At 43.5% G+C, this 20,464-nt stretch overlaps 1 protein-coding gene across 2 annotated transcripts in view; it reads left to right on the top strand.

Annotated features, from left to right (window-relative positions):
- Window positions 1–20,464, top strand: part of FAT3 (FAT atypical cadherin 3) — a 621,620-nt gene that overhangs the window by 528,131 nt on the left and 73,025 nt on the right. For both annotated transcript variants that reach the window (XM_037011586.2, XM_073215899.1), the window contains exons 11-14: window positions 1,823–5,896; window positions 9,055–9,251; window positions 10,268–10,421; window positions 12,439–12,672. In XM_037011586.2, coding sequence (XP_036867481.2) covers window positions 1,823–5,896; window positions 9,055–9,251; window positions 10,268–10,421; window positions 12,439–12,672 — 4,659 coding nt within the window. The remainder of the gene's footprint in view (window positions 1–1,822; window positions 5,897–9,054; window positions 9,252–10,267; window positions 10,422–12,438; window positions 12,673–20,464) is intronic.

Genomic DNA, 20,464 nt, shown 5'->3' with positions numbered 1-20,464 from the left:
TCTCCCAGAGTTGTTGAGCAATAATTGGCATACACCACTGTATTTAAGTTTAAGGCATACAGTATGATGGTTTGATTTACATACATTGTGAAATGATTAGCACTATAGGCTCAGCTGATATAAGATGTTCTTATGTAAATACAATAAAAAGAAAAGGAAAGAAAAGAATAGGAAAGAAATTTTTTGGCCTTGTGATAAGAAGTCTTAGGATCTGCTCTCTTAACAACTTCCCTGTATGTCATGCAGCCTTGATAACTATAGCCGTCATGTTGTATGTTGGATCCCTAGTACTTACTTACCTTATACCTGGAAGTTTATACCTTTTGAGTACCTGCCTCTAATTCCTCCTCCTTTCCCCCATCTCTGGTAACCACAAGTCTAATCTCTTTTTCTGTAAGTTTGGTGGGGGGCCTGTAGTGGGGAAGGGTTGATTTCGTTTTGTTTAGATTCCACATATACGTGAGATCATACAGTATTTTCTTCCTCTGACTTGATAGCATTGCTTAATACTCACATTTTGGGGCTGGAATAAAATCCATACCTCTTTATTAAGCTTACTTCCTCTTTAAAAATAAGCATGTATTTAATAGAAATAGATTTTATAGGAACATGACTCTTCTGTTTTCAGACATGGAAAAGTTCATTTAAAAAGTATGTGGTAAGAAGTCTGTGTACAGCTATATTTGCTGTATATTCTAACAGACACCTATAACTGTCCTCCCTCTCAATTTGGATCTTATGTTAATGATAATTTAACATGTAAACTGTCTACATGTCTGCCATACTAAGGTAGTTCAAAAAGAAAGAAAAGTCCAAATATAATTGAATAGCCAAGATTTCTGACTTTTGATTTAAAAGAATCTAGACGATCCCAGATCCCACACATCTCAAAGGCAGAGCTCTAAACTCCTTGTGTCACAGTTCATAGCCCTTCCCGTTTTGGCTGTGTCAATGTGGGATACCAGTTTCTCAATTTCATAAAGGCTGTGCATCAAGTTCTTGGTTTCAGTGCCAGTTCAGATTATCAATAGTTTCTGAGTTCACCAGAAGCCTTACAAATGCTTGATGAGTAGAATGATTACAGATTAAAGCAACTACTGTGTAATTTTTTTTATATGTTTAGTTTTACGCCTGTTTGTGCATGTGTGCATGTTGGGATGTGGGCAGGTGGCAAATAGAAGGGTAGCCAGAAAACATCCTAACATCTTATAAAGCAAACTGGGCTTGGGAAGAATTCCTCATGCCTGAACAACACCCCCTCACCAAAGTAGTTTTGAGGATGAAGTCAATTTCAATAGGATGAAGTAATCCTAATACCATGCACCAAAGCTTAACTTTGGGATAATCTGAAACCAAATGACTATGTTACAGAGTTCTATAACAATTGCTACAGCCCTCTTTCTTTCTCATAATATTGAACACAGAATTTGGCACTGGTTTGGTATAAATACCTTCTTAAGAGTGACATCTGCATAAGCCAGCCCCTTCTAACAAGGCTGGGAATACGTAAGTCCTAAACATTCTTAACAGAAAGCCTCTCCTACAAACTCTTATTTACAGCTTCAGTGTCCACAGTACTGTGTTATTGTTGTAGTTGATGTGGATTAACTGATCTGAAATTCACAATTTTACTGAAAGACTCATTTCAATTGCTTTTGAATACCCGGGAACAAGAAGTCTCTCATTTTATTCCAGAATAAGATGGAATGAATACAAATAATTGCTTACCACCTACCACGTTGCATAGAGAAGCCTTTAGATGAAGAGTTAATCTTCAAAAACTGACTGGTAACTCATTTCCCCATTGATTTCTATATTGTAGGGAACACGGGGAACACGTTTAAGATTGAACCGGTCCTGGGCATCATCACTGTTTCCAAAGAACCAGACATGGCAACAATGGGTCAGTTTGTGCTGTCTGTCAAAGTCACGGATCAGGGATCCCCGCCAATGTCTGCCACTGCAATTGTGCGCATTTCTGTCACCATGTCTGATAATTCTCAGCCCAAGTTCATGCACAAAGACTACCAAGCAGAAGTAAATGAAAATGTGGATATTGGGACATCAGTCATACTAATCTCTGCCATCAGCCAGTCTACCCTCATTTATGACATCAAAGATGGAAACACCAATGGGATCTTTACAGTAAATCCATACTCTGGAGTTATCACCACTCGGAAGGCACTGGATTATGAGCGTGCATCCTCTTATCAGCTCATCGTGCAGGCCACTAACATGGCAGGAATGGCTTCCAATGCCACAGTCAATGTTCAGATTGTTGATGAAAATGATAATGCCCCTGTTTTTCTCTTTTCTCAATATTCAGGCAGCCTAAGTGAGGCTGCCCCAGTCAACAGCATTGTCAGGAACTTGGATAATAGCCCACTGGTGATTCGTGCCACTGATGCTGACAGCAACCGGAATGCTCTGCTTGTGTATCAGATTGTGGAGTCCATGGCCAAGAAGTTCTTCACAGTGGACTCCAGTACGGGTGCAATCAGAACAATTGCGAACCTGGACCATGAAACCATTGCCCATTTCCATTTTCATGTGCATGTGAGAGACAGTGGTAGCCCCCAGCTGACTGCAGAGAGTCCCGTTGAAGTCAACATAGACGTGACAGACGTGAATGATAACCCACCTGTTTTCACACAGGCTGTGTTTGAGACTGTCTTGCTTCTACCTACCTATGTTGGAGTGGAGGTTCTGAAAGTTAGTGCTACAGATCCTGACTCCGAGGTGCCCCCTGAACTGACATACAGCCTAATGGAAGGCAGCTTGGATCATTTTCTAATTGATTCAAATAGTGGAGTGCTCACCATAAAAAACAACAACCTCTCCAAAGATCACTACATGCTGATAGCTAAAGTGTCTGATGGAAAGTTCTACAGTACGTCTGTGGTCACCATCTTGGTTAAAGAAGCCATGGACAGTGGCCTCCACTTTACACAAAACTTTTACTCCACCTCAATCTCAGAGAACAACACTAACATAACCAAAGTTGCTATTGTCAATGCCGTTGGAAATCGCCTTAATGAGCCCCTAAAATACAGCATCTTAAACCCAGGAAATAAGTTCAAGATAAAATCTACCTCAGGAGTCATTCAGACCACTGGAGTGCCCTTTGACCGTGAAGAACAAGAGTTATTTGAGCTGGTAGTGGAAGCCAGCCGCGAGCTAGACCATCTGCGGGTGGCTCGGGTGGTGGTCAGGGTTAATATCGAAGACATAAATGACAATTCTCCAGTCTTTGTGGGCCTCCCTTACTATGCTGCTGTACAAGTTGATGCTGAGCCTGGGACTCTGATTTACCAGGTGACAGCCATTGACAAAGATAAAGGTGCAAATGGAGAAGTGACCTATGTCCTACAGGATGACTATGGCCACTTTGAAATTAACCCTAATTCAGGGAACGTTATATTAAAAGAAGCGTTCAACTCCGACTTGTCCAACATTGAGTATGGAGTCACCATCCTAGCCAAGGATGGTGGAAAACCCCCCTTGTCCACATCTGTGGAACTTCCCATCACTGTTGTCAACAAAGCAATGCCTGTGTTTGACAAACCCTTTTATACAGCTTCCATCGATGAAGACATCGGAATGGACACCCCAATTCTTAGCATCAATGCCACCAGTCCAGAAGGCCAAGGCATCATATATATCATTATTGATGGGGATCTTTATAAACAGTTTAACATTGACTTTGACACTGGGGTCCTGAAAGTTGTGAGCCCTTTGGATTATGAAATTATATCTGCTTACAAGTTGACAGTAAGAGCCAGTGATGCCCTTACTGGTGCCAGGGCTGAAGTCACCATTGACTTGTTAGTTAATGATATAAATGACAACCCCCCTGTTTTCGATCAACCCATGTATAATACAACATTATCAGAAGCATCTCTTATTGGGACACCTGTTCTGCAAGTTGTCTCTGCTGATGCAGATTCAGAAAACAATAAACTGGTACATTATCAGATTGTGCAGGATACTTACAACAGCACAGATTATTTTCACATAGATAGCACAAGTGGCTTAATCTTGACAGCACGGATGCTGGACCATGAGTTAGTGCAACACTGCACCTTGAAAGTCAGAGCCACAGATAATGGCTTCCCATCACTGAGCAGTGAGGTCTTGGTTCATATCTACATCTCAGACATAAATGACAACTCTCCAGTTTTTAATCAGCTCATTTATGAGTCATATGTGAGTGAATTAGCCCCCCGGGGCCATTTTGTAACTTGTGTTCAAGCCTCTGATGCAGACAGCTCTGATTTTGACCGCTTAGAATATAACATTTTATCTGGGAATGACCGGACGAGCTTTCTGATGGACAGTAGGAGTGGGGTCATCACACTGTCCAACCACCGGAAGCAGCGGATGGAGCCTCTGTACAGCCTCAATGTGTCAGTCTCTGATGGGTTGTTCACCAGCACAGCACAGGTGCATATCAGAGTCCTCGGGGCTAACCTGTACAGCCCTGCCTTTTCACAAAGCACCTACGTAGCAGAGGTGAGAGAGAATGCGGCCATTGGGACAAAGGTAATTCATGTCCGCACCTCGGACGGGGATCCAGGGATATATGGGCAGATCAGCTACACCATCATCAATGACTTCGCTAAGGATCGATTCCTCATAGATAGCAATGGACAGGTCATCACAACAGAAAAGCTTGACCGGGAAAACCCTCTGGAAGGGGACATTAGTATTTTTTTGAGGGCCCTCGATGGTGGAGGGAGAACAACTTTCTGCACTGTGAGGGTGATTGTTGTGGATGAAAATGATAATGCTCCCCAGTTCGCGACCGTGGAGTACAGAGCCAGCGTCAGGGCCGATGTGGGAAGGGGCCACCTGGTCACTCAGGTTCAAGCCATGGATCCAGACGATGGAGCAAACTCAAGGATTACTTATTCCCTGTATAGTGAGGCCTCGGTTTCGGTGGCTGACCTCCTAGAAATCGATCCTGACAATGGCTGGATGGTCACAAAGGGCAATTTTAACCAGTTGAAGAACACAGTGTTGTCCTTCTTTGTCAAAGCCGTAGATGGAGGCATTCCAGTAAAGCACTCTCTCATTCCTGTCTATATCCACGTCGTGCCCCCGGAAACATTCCTGCCTTCATTCACCCAGTCTCAGTATTCTTTCACCGTTTCAGAAGATACAGCCATTGGGAGCACAGTAGACACCCTGAGGATTTTGCCCAGCCAGAATGTCAGGTTCACCACGGTGAATGGGGAACGGCCAGAAAATAACAAAGCAGGTGTCTTCATCATAGAACAGGAAACGGGCACAATCAAGCTCGACAAACGTCTTGATCATGAAATCAGCCCAGCTTTCCACTTTAAAGTAGCAGCCACTATACCCCTGGACAAGGTGGACATTGTGTTTACTGTGGACATAGATATCAAGGTGTTGGATTTGAATGACAATAAGCCAGTCTTTGAAACTTCAAGCTACGAGGCCATCATCATGGAAGGGATGCCTGTTGGCACCAAGCTCACCCAGGTGCGAGCCATTGATACAGACTGGGGAGCCAACGGGCAGGTCACTTATTCCCTCCACTCGGATTCCCAGCCCGAAAAGATAATGGAAGCGTTCAATATTGATAGCAACACAGGCTGGATCAGTACCTTGAAGGACCTGGATCACGAGACAGACCCTGCATTCACCTTCTCTGTGGTGGCCTCTGACCTGGGAGAAGCCTTCTCCCTTTCCTCCACAGCTCTGGTTTCTGTCAGGGTGACAGATATAAATGACAACGCTCCAGTCTTTGCCCATGAGGTTTACCGAGGGGACGTGAAGGAGAGCGACCCTCCGGGCGAGGTGGTAGCTGTCCTCAGCACCTGGGACAGAGACACCTCCGACATTAATCGCCAAGTGAGCTACCATATTACAGGTGAGTCTACCGCCCTCAATTTGCTCTGCTTCCTAAAGGTGAAAGGTGGCAGGGGTAAGAGCAGGAGAGAAGGAAGAGGAAATGAGGGAGTGAGAGTAATAAAACCTCTGTGGGGCTGAGTAAAAGATCTCTGAGCTGACGTGGTTTTCCAGTGGTCAGTTGTTTGCTAACCCAGCCTTAGTTTGTAGTATATTGGTTTGCCTATGACAGATTACCCAGGTTAGTACCCGGTCCTTGAGTCCCTTTTTATCACTTAAAATGGAATCCAGCCAAACATCTCAGCTGAGAAAAAGCAAATAGCTGCTTTTTTTGGTGGAGGGATATGTGTTTAATCATATTCCTGTTTCTTTTTGTAGTGGTAAGAAAATAAATAGCTTGACCCCAGTAAGCCTCACTTACAAGTTTCTCCTGGTAATGAAAACTCATATGCACGCACACGTGCACACATATTCAAATTAGAATGCAGTGTCTGAACTTCTGGTGAAAAATCTGAAGTTAAAACCCCAATCCAAAGGGTATATTCTTCTGACAGCTCAATTTTCTTGGATCCCTTTTCTGTCTTTCCTAACAGTAAGTAGCATTTCAATGGCAAGCAAAATGTCACCATTGCTCTGAGGGGTAGAGAATTTCATGTCAGAGTGAAGAACAGGGTCACTGATCAGGGGTATACTTCTGGAGGTTGCTGGCCCTAAACTGCAAAGGAGAGGGGGGATGGTGTGGGAACAGTTCTCCCAAAAAACTCTTCAAGAGCTTTAAGGATAATATTTTGATGTTGTGACAATGAAAGGCTGAACATAAGCAAAATGCCAAAAGATTTTAAAGAATCCATCAATACTTGTGGGTCAGGTGGCTTCCCTTTAGAAAAACTCCATTATTCAAAGTGAGAAGTGAATTAATTAGAATGCCCTCAGGATGCAGAATCTGCTTAAGTACGGTAGTGGGAAAGTTAATTAATCATCACAGAATAAGATCCACAGGAGGGCGCATGCGTCAGCGCCGGGGTTGCTGTGCTCCTCTTTCGCATTATCTTCCTTCTCTTTGTGGAACTGTTTTCTGGAAGTGTTTTCTGTTCAAAGCTCTTTATGCATTGGTGCTTTATCCGATAGCCTCCATTTTTTTCCCCTAATGCGTATTTCTGTAGTTCTGCATTTCAAAGACATGAGCAATAGTGCTCAGGAAAGGTGAGAAGCGTCACTTCGATTTATTTACATTCAGTGACAAATAAAAAGCTTCTCAGTCATTCCGGAGGGACACTTTTCTATTTGGGAGAGCTGTTAAATTTTCAGCTTTAATTGTGCCTACATTGTCTCTGCGTTCTCAATGGATGACTTAAAGGGACCATCTTGTCAACCTCAGCAAAGTAATGAGAACAGAGTAGCTTCAAGCTACTGTTACTGTTAGCGGTGCCAACCACCAACTGATTTTAATTAGATTTCACTTTTGCTCTTGATGTAACACAACTTGGCTATGCTGTCACAGATTAACAAAGGACCATTAATCATTTTATTTAACAAAAGATATGGGCCTGCTCCGGAAGCATGAACAGTGAGCGTGAATTCATTCATACTGAAATAATATCCAGCTGTAGCATAATTGAATCCTAGCTAGTGGTGAGGAAAGTGATAGGCCAGGGAGACCCCCGAGTCTCACCAGAGCAGACCTGTCAACCTCAACACTGTGACATTTGGGGCTGGCTCAGTCTCTGCAGGAAATGGCCTTTCTGTGCACTGCAGGGTGACTGACAGCATCTCTGGCCTCTACCCAGAAGGTTCCAATAGCACTCTCCACCCACCTTGTGACATCCAAAAATGCCTCCAGACATGGACAGATGTCCCCCAGGGAGTCAGGGGCAGGTTCTCACTCCCAGTTGATAACACTGCCCTAGAGGAATGGGCAGCCCTCACCTTTTCTGCTCTGTCTGCCCAGTATGCCCATTTATCCCATGGTTTGTCCCACACTGCTGAGGCCCCTGGACTGATCACCCATGCCTTATAATCAGAAGTGAGGTCTGGCCCTCAAAGTTTCACTGCTTTCATTCAATCCCTCTGGCAGGACCTTCTGCTCTTTGAAAGATTCATTGAAGTGGCTCTACTTTTTCAATAAAGTAGCAGTCGGCACGCTTTCCTTGTTTATTTAATTTTTGTCAGTCTTCCCCTCTAGAATGTGATCTCCATCATGGGAGCAGAGATTTTTCTCTATCTTGTCCACTGCTGTAGCCCTACTGCCCAGAACAGTGCCTGGCTCAGTGCAGGCGACAAGTGCGGGTTGAATGCCCCAACAAATGAGACAGAGATGATCTAAGTGGGCTCCGGGGCTGCTCACCAGCTGTCTTGTCCTGACATCCTCTGTGTTTGAAATGGCATTATTTTCCTCCTCAGGATTAGAGGGCCAAAGTGATTTTCTTCTTCCTTCCTCTTCCCATCTTCTCCCAGCTGCTTTTGTCTCCGTGTAATTTTAGGATATGGGAAAGTAATATTGCTGGACCACCGGCAGTGTTTCAGCAGCATCAAAGCTGTTCCAGTTCACCTCTTCTACGTTTCTACTTTCACCAGCTTGACTCTGATAAATTTGATCTAATTGCAGTGCTTATCTTCGAACTTCTCCTTAAACGGACCCCTCCTTAGGGCTGTTGAGTGCTAGTGGGTCCTCCTCTGTCATGCAAACTTTTCTCCCCCAAATTCCAGTCCTTAAATGAAGTGCACAGCTGTATGATAAGCCTTTATTCAAAGACCCCTTAGTAGAACTGACTGCCTTTCCTTGATTGTGTAATCTACAGAAATAAAATTGTCTTGATAATAAGAGCTGTAGTGTATTACAGCTCTTGTTAGACATCCTCTCTTGAGACAAAGTGGAAAGACAATTGTGTCATCCTGAGAAGAGGACTGATTGTTCACAGTTTGAATTTGATTGTCCTTAAGGGGAACTAAACAACAGATCACCTCCAGCTTCTCCAAGTGCATTTTATTCTCTTGGAAAGTTGCTGTTTTTCTTTCCACGCAAGCCAAGCATATAAATATCATGCTTTGTTGCAGGAGAATCAAAAGTATTGGAAATGATACAGTTTGAAAGGCACCTGGTCCACCCCTCACAGGCCTCCCGCTGTAGGTGCAGATCAAAGCCTTTCATTGCGCATCTCAGAAACTCTTTTTGCACTGCAGGAGGGAACCCCCGGGGAAGGTTTGCTCTGGGCCTGGTGCAGAGCGAGTGGAAGGTCTATGTGAAGAGACCTCTAGATAGAGAAGAACAAGACATTTACTTCCTCAATATCACTGCCACCGATGGGCTTTTTGTCACACAGGCCATGGTGGAAGTGACTGTCAGTGATGTGAATGACAATAGCCCAGTGTGTGACCAGGTAAGATTTGTGGATATAGTGCTGCGTTTCGCTCTGTTTCTCTAAAACAGAATGAAAACCCCCTTCACGTTTCTTCCTAAAGCGGGCTAATTTCTGTTCTATCTCCTTAACTAGTGAGCTCTAGTTGGATATCAGAGGGTAGGAGGTAGAGTCTAGGATGAAATATTATAAACACGGAAAGACTATAGTCAGCATAATCAGGTACCTAAGTTTGCCCACCAAAAACAAAAAACAAAAACCATGAGTTTAAAATTAAATGATTTTTAAGGAATCAGAAAGGATCTTATGACTTACAGTCTAAATCACTGATCTCATAAAGGAGAAATGGAGCACTTGATAGCCTAAATTACTTTTCATGTGTAAGTTTACACAGCTGGTTAGTGGCAGTGGTGGTATTGAACCCATGTCTCCAGGCTCCTCATGAAGTAGCCTGTCCACCATACTAAAAAGCGTGACAGCAAAGGCAAAGTGCCAGTACTAGATATTTTTTTCTTTCTTACTGAAGTTAAATCACTATTAATTTACCTTTTCCTTGCCATGTGAACCAGCAGACAATATTGCTGTTCTGTAGCTTAGAAAAGTGTTGCAAACAGATTTAATCTCTCATACTAATGCTAAGGGTTGATAGTGGCTCTTTAAAGAGTTACAGGGTCTCAAGGAGCCACTGGTGCTTAACAGAGAAAAGGACCATTATCAGTACGTGATGTTTGTCATGATTCGACAGGGCAGGAATTTTTGTCTCTTTTCTTCCCCATTGTACTCCTAGCTTCTACATGGTACCTAGCACATAGTAGGTGCTCAATCAGTATTTTTTTAATGAATGTGCATGCAAGGGGCAGGGCAAGAGATATTATAACATGTCATATATTGTAAGATGGTTCTGTGGTGAAGTAAAAAAGTAGCTAAAAGGTGAATTACTGAATGCATTTTTTAAAGAAATCATTTGTAATGTTCAATGTGGCAGTTGCCCCACAAATACTAACAATTTTATTCCCTTTTTTTTTACTTTTGCACAGGTTGCATATACAGCATTGTTTCCTGAAGACATCCCATCAAATAAAATAATCCTGAAGGTCAGTGCCAGGGATGCTGATATCGGATCCAATGGAGATATACAGTACTCACTGTATGGACCTGGAGATGATGAATTTTTTCTAGATCCAGAAAGTGGTAAGGTGAAATTTAGTCTTTGGGTAAATGACACTGTTTAATCTATGAGAAAAGTTAAACACCCCTGTGGTCTTATCACTAGTGAGTAGTTAGTATACAAGAGCCATGAGTGACGCTCTGCTGTGTGAAATTTAGTCTTTGGGTAAATGACACTGTTCAATCTATGAGAAAAGTTAAACACCCCTATGGTCTTATCAGTAGTGGGTAGTTAGTACACAAGAGCCTTGAGTGACGCTCTGCTGTACTGGTTGCACCTGGTGTCTGAACATGGGTGCTCTAGAGCTCACAGCTTATTTAGGTTATAAAACTTCCCCCATCTTTACCCCCGTTTGTTAGCATCAAGTAGTCAGATGGGTCTGTTTCCTTCTCCTGTGTCTCCTGTCCCTGAGTTAAAGCATCTGCCCTGTAAGGTGTATGAATAGAGTCATATCACAAACTCAGGTGACCATGCACACCAGATAGCCTAGCAAGGAGAGTCTGCCCTGTTGAAATCCCTTCTGGGTGCTTATTAACATACTTGTCCGGTTTTTATTAAACATTTCTGTCTGGTTTCCCCAAAGCTATGAGTCCTCAGATTTGCTTATATATTCAGGTAAAAATTATAAGGTGAAAGTTTACTTGTGCTCAAGGCAGATGCCTGCATTGGAGGTCAGAGCTAATGGAAAAGATGTTTTCTATGGAGGTAAATTATTTCAGTGTTGTGTATTCGATAGTCCACCCAATGGTAATTTTTAAAGGAAGCATGAAGATCAAATAATTTGCCTGTTCGCAGTGTTGTGTTGGTCCTAATGAACAGTAACTAACACTGAGTGTCTAAAAGGTGTGGCCCCTCACGCCCCTCTCCTGTGTCACCTGTATCTGACCAGGAAGCACCTAGCTGCTTACGAATAGGATACTGGGCTATCTAGGCCTGTCTATACTTTATTCAATAGTGAACATTTATTGAGTAACTAGTAGGCATAACAGCATTTTATGGGATATTTGTGGTAGACGCCAAGATGAGCGAAACATATTATTGCCAAGATATTGCAACCCAGAGGAGAACAGACCAGTAAGCCAACAGTAATAATAACAATAGCAGTAATAATAATGAAAGGCAGAGTGAAAGTCGTGCCTTAGAGTGATATCAGGGGAGTTATATGTGGGCAAAGAGGAAGTAGTAGCTAAAGCAGGACATGGCAGACCTTGGGGGCAGCATGAGCAGAGAGCATGGCTGCTCCAGGGAATGCTGTGCACACTGTTACTCCAAGAGGAGCTAGAGAACAGCTTATGAGAGAAGTGGTGGGAAAGGTAATTTCCAACCAGAATGTGGAGGGTCTCCGCAGGGGCTGACACCGGCACCAGTACAGCTGTTCCAGGGTAGAATGTAACCTACTCCATGTTGGTTGCTGAGTAGTTCCTGATCCATGCTCCTCAGGTATCCTGCACCTGGAACCCTTGCCCAGCAACCACGGGTGCTTCTGCAATCCAGCAAGTAGGGTTCACGCTGTCACAGTAGTACTCCCTCCAGACCTCTGTCTGCTAACCCTCCATTTTGATTGCTTTCTCCAAAAGATGGGGTAAACGATGCTGAGTATCTGCAAGCAGTGAGACTTACCCTTCTGGGTCTACAGATTATTGGCATGACTGACCATCCGAGAACTAAGGATATGAGTACATTCTCTCTGCTCTTTCTGGAGATATTTCAGAAAGCCAGAGATATAGCTGATCCCCACAGCAGGGCTTGAGAGGCTTAAAGAGGTACGGTGCTTCTCCAGCTAGCTAAATGGAACAATCCCTGACAGCAGCAATTTCACAGTGAGATTAATTAATTTGAAGGCCGTGCAGTTGGCCTGTTGCTGTGTCCAGAATCCCATAAATGTGTCCCTGGTGCTTAAAACTGAATTTGCTCTGTTTTTCAAAGTATGAGGCACTTGAGTATCATTGGTCCTTCCTGCATTGGGGATTCTTTATATAATTGACTCTCTGTTCTTCAAAGAAGGATGGTTTTTGAAAAGCCAGGCCATTATTTTCACAGGTGAGTTAAAAACGTTGGCTCTGTTGGACCGGGAGAGGGTACCTGCATACAGCCTGATTGCCAGGGCCACCGACGGGGGTGGCAGGTTTTGCCAGTCCAACATCCGCCTGATCCTGGAAGATGTGAACGATAACCCCCCTGTGTTTTCTTCTGATCACTACAACACCTGTGTCTATGAGAACACAGCCCCCAAGGCCGTGCTGACCAGAGTCCAAGCCATGGATCCCGATGTTGGTAAGTCAGATGCACTGATGAGATGTCTCCCTGTTCACGCATTTGACGCATCTTCAACTGCTGCCTTTCATTTGGTTTCATTAGCCCACCTTGTTTCCTTCCCACGAGAACATGTACATTATACAACGTTTCATCTCTTCCGCCGATGTGCTTTGAATGCACAGGAGAACTCTGCAAAGTGTCCTTCCTCTTTCTGGGGTTTGAATAAGTCATGTTATAAATCCCTTTACCTTTTAACAGAGAGCTTAGAGTTTTTTTTTTTTTTTTTTTTAAACCTTTAGAATAAAAATAATAGCTTCCTTACTTGCCCATTCCTCCTGGACATAGTTAAAATGCTGTGTTGTGCGGCAGGGAGAATTCATTTCCATTTTTATAAAGAATTGCATCACATGCTTCAGTTGAACTATGACAGTCTCGATTTACGGCAGTGCCCCACAGTGCAAAGACCAATTACTAAATGGGCTGCCAGTCCAATGTGGATTTTTTTAAACTGCCATTTTCCAGAGTATTCTGGTCACATATAAACTGACAGTACTAGGTAAGGTGAGGGTAGAGAAGATAAGAAGGATTTGAACTAAAGTTGCTAATAAAGTTTGTGTTCAAGTGCTCTTTACATAATGAGATGGTGAGTTAGGAAAGACTGGAATCAATCGCTAAGTAGTCCTTTTGAGAATGCATAAGTTATTGGGGTGTCTGCATAATGGGGTATAAATACAAAAAGGCATATAGACAGCCTCTTGGTTGTGCATTTTAAAAGCTGTAAGTCAGAGGACTAGGGAAAGATAGGGTGTGTCTGCTATGTTAAACAGGCCTTTATATAATTCAGTGTCTTATTGCTTAATGCTGAATTGAAAGAAAAATTATTGGACTAATGGAAACGTAAATACATGATAATTAGTTGAAAATAAACGTGAAGCCCAGGGTCTCTGCATACTTCCCCTTAGAGAAATTAGTGGCTACACTTTGAATCACTGCTCCTACCACCTGATTAGCATAATTTTTGAGACCAAGAACCAACCCTTTAAAAGTCTGCATATTTTAAAGCTTTGTTAAAAAAAATAGTAAACAGGAAAAGACTCTTATATTGATTTATAATTATATAATACCTGCAAATACTTTTTTTAAAGGAGGATTGGAAAACTTTCTCCAGGTTTCTTATTAGCAGGTCTTTGGGGAACAGAGGACAAAACTGTCTTGCAAATAAATCTTTTAATAATTTAAATTTGACTGAGAATGTATACGTGGAACAGAGGTGAAATTTCATTTTTTTAATTAAAATTGGAAATTTTCCTACTCCTTTCCTTCCTGAAGCAATCGGGTGTGCTCTGTCTACTAGAGATTGACAACAGGAGTCTAGTGAGCACATGACAGTGGAGAGCTGGGAGTTGAAATTAACTCACAGATGTGGTAATGGCGAAGAATATGCAGTTAGCTCTGTCCTCCTTCTCACTTTGAAAAGTCAGCATTGGGTTGAAAGTTGGGGGAGATGGGATGACTGGACTCCGGGCATTTAGCAGGGCAGAGATAAAAAAAGCCTTTAAGGGACTAAAACCAGAATAATGACCTCCTCGGCACCTCCTTCTGCTCATTTGCAGTAATTAGCACAAGGCTGACATTCAGAGTTCAAACAGACACAGCTTAGGCATGCTGCTCACGTAAAGTATGTTCACCAGGCCATTCTGTCAACCGCAGGGAAACTCTAGCACAGGATACCAGATGCCAGTTCATTTTCTCAGTTATGGTAGAACTCAGCTTTAAGAAATAAAAAGAACTGAAGCAGCTGGAGAAGAACAAATGAACACTTCTGAAAACACAGCACCTACTGGGTCCCAGGCACCATGCCGAGGAAGTGGTTGAGAACGTCTTGGTCAGAGCTTGCAGGGCAGTTCCGGAAGCAGCAGCACTCAGTCTGAGCTGTGACCAGCCCGACATTCTCCCCAGGTGTCAGTGACTGGGGACTTATGCCATTTTCACGAGAGGCCTGATCAGAGCACTTACTTTCTCAGGAGCACCCATTTCTCCATCTTTTCTAAGGAACCACAGACAAGCATGAACTACATACTGAGATAACCAGGCTATCGAGTGGACAATTCATCTTGTGGCCTGTAAGATAAATTTTAGCCGAAATAAGCAGGCGAAGAGAGGCAACAAAGGGCCAGGTAGTTTATTTGAGTGCAACTCTTGGGCGATGTCCCGCGGTCTGGGTACTACAGGCCGGGGAAGTCACACCCAGTCAGTGAGGTGGGGGCTTATAAGGGATTAGTAGGGGGAGGAGTGGACAAGCTATCCTAGGGGGCGTGGAGGGGTATGATTAGCTAAAGGTGACATAATAGACAACTAGAAACTTTTTTCCTTCCAAGAGGGAGGAGGTTGACATCCAGGTCTTAGTTGGCACATCAGAAGGATGGAATTCAGGAAGAGCTGTCCCCTTTCCATATAAGGCATGGACCTTGGGGTCTGGTCTGTTCTCCCCCTATGGCATCTCTCTGTTCTGTTTGCATGTCCTTGTTTTTCCTTCTTCCAGCCTAACAGGGCCAAACTGAACCTCTGGCCCGAAGCTGAGTTTGCACACATCAGACTGAATTATTTGCAATCATTTGACTGAATCCAGCCATCTAGGAATAGTGTCTTCATTTGGCCTATAGGCAGCATTCAAAGAAATTTAAATTAGTTGTCAATAAAAGTCAAGAGATTTTCACTTGCGATTTTGATTTCTGGCATCTTGTAAAACAGCAACAACACCCAGAAGACTCAGCAGTTCCAGGCACACAGTCCCACAGAGGCAGGGGCTGCCTAGCAGCTGCCTCCCTGATATTTCAGCCAGTTCTCACCCTCCTGCTTCCCAGCCACGTAACTTATTCATGTTACCGCCTGACCTCACAGGCCCCTTCTCTAAAGTGACAAGAAAATGTCTGATTTTTTAAAAACTTTTTATTCTGAAGAGAACACACACACCTTTCACCCAGCACTTTCCCTCAATGATAATATCTTGTGTAACTGTAGGACACTATCAGATTTGAACGTGTAAGTGTATGTGTGTGTGTGTGTGTGTGTGTGTGTGTGTGTGTGTGTGTGGTTCTATGCAGTTTTATGACCTGTGCAGCTTCATGTGACCACTACCACCAAATTCATCCACCACCAGGCTCCCTCTTGCCGTCCCTGAATCACAGACCTCCTCCCCGTCTCTGACCCTTAGCCACCACAGATCTCCATATCTTTAATTTTATTTTAAAAATGTTATTTAAATGGAATTATATCATTCATAGCCTTTAAAGATTGGCTTTTTCCACTCAGTATCATCCCCTTGGGATCCATCCAAGTTGTCTAGTTGGTTTTTGATCCTAGTGAAGAACATCGGCTCTGTTTGAGTAAATGACTGTTTGGTTCACGAAGCTTCTTCTGCTAAGCGTATTCCTTTACCTGAAGTTATAAATAATTTCATCAACATTTGGTTCCAGCATATTCTAAGTCAATATAAGTTGCAGAGAAAAGGCATTCGAATCTGATTCCGTAGCTTCAGGATATCAAAGTTGCTGCAGTGACTTGCTTACCTTTCCTATCCTGGCTTTCTAATTTTAAAAAGTATTACTGCTTTTAACAAAACAGCTCCTTCCTATGCCAAATTCATTATTCATAAGGAACCAAAAGTAATGTTAGAGTAACTCCCTAGGTCAGGAATGAAATCAAAACAGGAAGGCAAAACCATTTTGAGTTCTAAGAAGCAGCATGGCAACTATCTAGATTTTAACATTAAATTATTAGCGTTCCCATAACTTCATAACTTAATATCTGTACAAATTTAATCCTTTCAGTAAAGATTAGGAGACTTTTTGTTTACTGCCTCTTTGGGGTTAACATCTAGCTACTTAGTGTACCTATTAGAGGTACGATTTGTGTCCAGGATCCCAATTCTAAGGGTTTCTTAAGCCAGCCAAGGAAATATGCAGTGATGAAGATTGGAGCTAAAATCTGCTGCCACTTTAGGCAAAGTGAGTTGAAAGTAATATGTAAACAGAAAAATATACTATAGTCCATGATTATTGGAAGGCCAATTTCCAGATATTTGAGATGCAAGACGACATATTTCTTCCTCTTATGGATAGGGGACATAAAGCAAGGAGGCGTTCTAATGAGCAATTCACTTACTCCTTTCCTGTAAAATATGTCAAGCAAGGTTTGGAACTTCTTTCAAGGATCTCATATGGAGGCTCATAACACACATTAGTTATTCTCCATTCTACTTAGCAAATAACTAAATGAGTAGCTAGGTAGCAGTTCCTACACAAGAAACTGCAACATTCTCAAAGATGAAGACTGTGCAGTGCCAGGCCTCAGGCCTTCTGCAGTAGTGAGGGCATGCATCAGTAGCAGGCATACAGCAGAGCTCCAGGATAATAGGATTTCAATGGACAGAAGTAGGAAGGCAGGCAACATGAGGACATAGTCATAAAGCTGGGGAAGTATGGAACCAACTGAACAGTCAGGAGAACATCGTGTCACCCAGGATGGAGATGTAAATGAGATGAGAAAAGTAGTCCAGGGCCTGACTGGTGGTTCTTGAAGGGCAAGAATTGTATCCTTAAGCCAGTAGGTGAGAAAGAACTGCTGTACACTTTTGAGGAAAGAAATCATCAGTTTGGGGGGTTTTGGAACGGCTAATCTGATATCAGTCTCTAAAATACGGATGAGGAAAGCTCATAGCTGGGTATTGGGCAAGACCACAAGGGCCAAAATTAGAGTAGGGGCTTTGGGCTTAGAAGGAAGGAACAGGTGCAAGAGAAATAATTTCAGATGTGAAATCTGTCAATTTTTGGCAGCTGACTGGATTGAAGGCAAGACAGGCTAGACAAGATTTCAAACTTGGGCTCAGGGTGAAGGGGTTGCATGAACAGAAACAGCATCGGCAGCCTGAAGGAGGGCCCGGTGTACAGAGAAAGATGAAAATGCGGAGGCATGTTGGGAATTAAAATACAGTCCTTCCGAAACAGCCAGGCATAAAGATAACAAGTTTGCTAACATGACAAAGTAGGACGGTCTTGCCTTCAAGGGGTATGCAGTAAAAGTGGGAAGTAAGGTATGCACAAATGAACAAAGAAAATGTAATGTGTTATAATAGAGTTGCATCCATGAAAGTAAGAATTTTGTAAGCATTAGTCAGCTAGCACATGTAAAATGCTAGCACAGGTCCCTGTGGGAACATTAAAGTACGAGCAATGAATTTTCAAGTGGGGCAACTCAGGCAGGCTTCACAAAGTGGTGTTAGCATTTAGGATAAGATTTAAGGATTATGGCTTGAACTTGGGTCAGCAGGAAGAAGGGAAGGTTCCAGAAGCAGAAGAAAGAGAGAGATGAGGATTGTGTTTCCCAAGATAGGATTGACTAGACTTCTGAAGTCTCAGTGGCTTGGCACAGCAGAAGATTAATTCTTGCCCATGTGAAGTGCAGGTTGACATGAGCCCCTCCAGGGATGCAGAGACCTGGTCCCTCCATCCTACCAGCACTACCACCTTGGCTTTTGTGTCCCAAGGTCACCACAGCAGGAGAAGAGAGGGATGTAGGAAACACACCAGCCCTCACCTGCCTCAGCCTGGGAGAGACCCTCTTCATTCTGTCTGTGCATTGCCCGGAACTAACCAGAGGAGGCTGGGAAATGTAGGGGAGGCCATGGGATGTATCGGGCGTGAGCACTTGTGTTGACCACAATGATGGAAGAGGAGAGTCAGCTGCTCCAGCAGGTCCCAAAGAGGCAACAGAGGGTGACATTACCAATACCAGGAGGGAGGGTTAGCCTCGGCAACATAGAGAGACTTCAGAATGCAAGGAGGGAGAGAAACAGAAAGAAGGAAAAAAAAAAACCCAGAAACTCAAAGGAAGAAATTAAGGGAGAGGCTGAGGATGACCTAGTGGGAGGCACACGTCTGCCCTCAGACACCTCCATATAGTAACAGGTTCCGTCACTAAGGAGACTTAACATGGCAGCGCCAGGCTGGGTGATCTGGGGAGAGTGCGAGGAGTTTGTTTCAGGGACTAGAGGAAATGTGCAAGGGAGTCACTGAGAAATGAGGAAGAGAAATTCTCTCCCATCAGCCTCTGCAGTGCCTGGTTACATAAATGAGCGTGCCCAGTCAAAAGAATGAATGACACTGATGGAAAATATGAGAAACTCTCTTTCAGAGTCTTCCAGAACGACGCCTTTCCTTCTATAGTGCACTATTAGACGCTCATGTTATCAGAGGACAAGGAAGAGACTGAAAATTTATCTCATGACAGAACCTTTTCCACTTTTCCATGAGGGTTTTTCCAGGTCCTCAGCATCCTTAAGTTCGCACTGTCATTCACTGTGAAAATGAATGCTTTCTGTCCATGCTGGGGATTCATTTTCTGAGTACATGAGAGAAATGGCATCCCGACCCCTGCACCCTGCTCTTGTGGGGCAGAAAATGGAACAAACTTCATTTTCCAAAGTACTTATCTTGTCAGAGGAAGCAAAGGGCCAGCCCAGTATCTTGGAATGCCATTTTCTCTGAGAGCATAGCTGTTTATGAAGAAGAAAATTATTTATCTGAGAGGAGTATTCCTGAAAATAACCACTGAGGGTGGTTAAATGGACCTCGTTCTGACCAAACCACTTTAAATGAATCCATCCAGTTGTTCCTTGCCCCTTCTGACTCATCCTAGCCTTGTGTGTCTGCCACTTATTGACAGCCATGCAAAGAGACTTGGCAGGAAAAGCCGAGAGATGAGGTAAGTCTCCCACGAAGGGCTGTGGACGAGGTCCTGGAGCCGTGACAGAAAAGGACTTGGTCAGCGATCTCCTGCATCTTGCTGGGATGAAACCCAAGGGACCGCCATTCACACCAGTCTGTAAGAATCAGAACTGCTTGTCTACACCCGGAGCTCTCACGTAGCTTCACAACTGTTGGCCAAAGCAAACGTTCAAGTCCTTGGGATGGTGTTAGATTTTACATCTTCTCTCATTACCCTCTGGCCTCATGGAGGTCCTTGTAATGGTGTTTAGTTTATATCTTCCATCATTACCTTCTGGTCTCATGGAGGAAAACAAATAAACTTTTTTTTTGTACTCTCTGAAGAACTTAGCTGAAAATATTACCTTTGCACAGGAGCCCAAAAGCAAAAGGAAAAAAAAAACTACACCTGACAGAGCAGGTAAGTTCTGCAGCATCTTTTTTCACTGCCTTCAGCAGCACCTGGGCATGTGGGACAGGAAAGAAGGACAGTTTCTGGACTTAGGGCAAGTTGGCTGTATCCATGTATCCCACATGGAGGCATGCACATAGCCTGCCATTTTTCCCTTTTAGGTCTTCCCAAGTAGACATCTTCTTTGTAGGCTCATGCCTCAGCTGAGCCAGCACCCCTGGCTTCCTCTGGACCCTGCAGATCAAGCCATGGGGATGTCCCCAAGTGTCCCTCAGGGAAACATCTCCTAGTAACCACATTGATCAAGAAGCCACATAAGCATGGGGAAAACCATGGATGACTAGTGTCCAGTCCTGGGTACAAGCTGTGTGACCTTGGGCCAGTCATTGACCTCTCTCAGACTCAGTTTCCTCTCCTATAATGTTAGAATGCAGTAGTAATGTTTGCTTTGCCAACCTTGAAGAGTGAGTGTGAGGCTCACCCACATGAATGGAAAGGCGTGAACTGCATAAGGCCATGTTTGCTGTCTTTGCAGTTAGATCTCCCTGCTCTGAGCTCCCACTCCCCCTTGGGATTATCCTGACATGAAACTGCTTGCATGCCTCTTCTCTACTACTCTTAAACCCTCCAAGGC

Source organism: Manis javanica, chromosome 11 (genome assembly GCF_040802235.1).
Source record: "Manis javanica isolate MJ-LG chromosome 11, MJ_LKY, whole genome shotgun sequence".
Taxonomy (NCBI): domain Eukaryota; kingdom Metazoa; phylum Chordata; class Mammalia; order Pholidota; family Manidae; genus Manis; species Manis javanica.
Note: the sequence above shows the minus strand (reverse complement) of the source record. Positions and strands in the feature narration are given on the sequence as shown.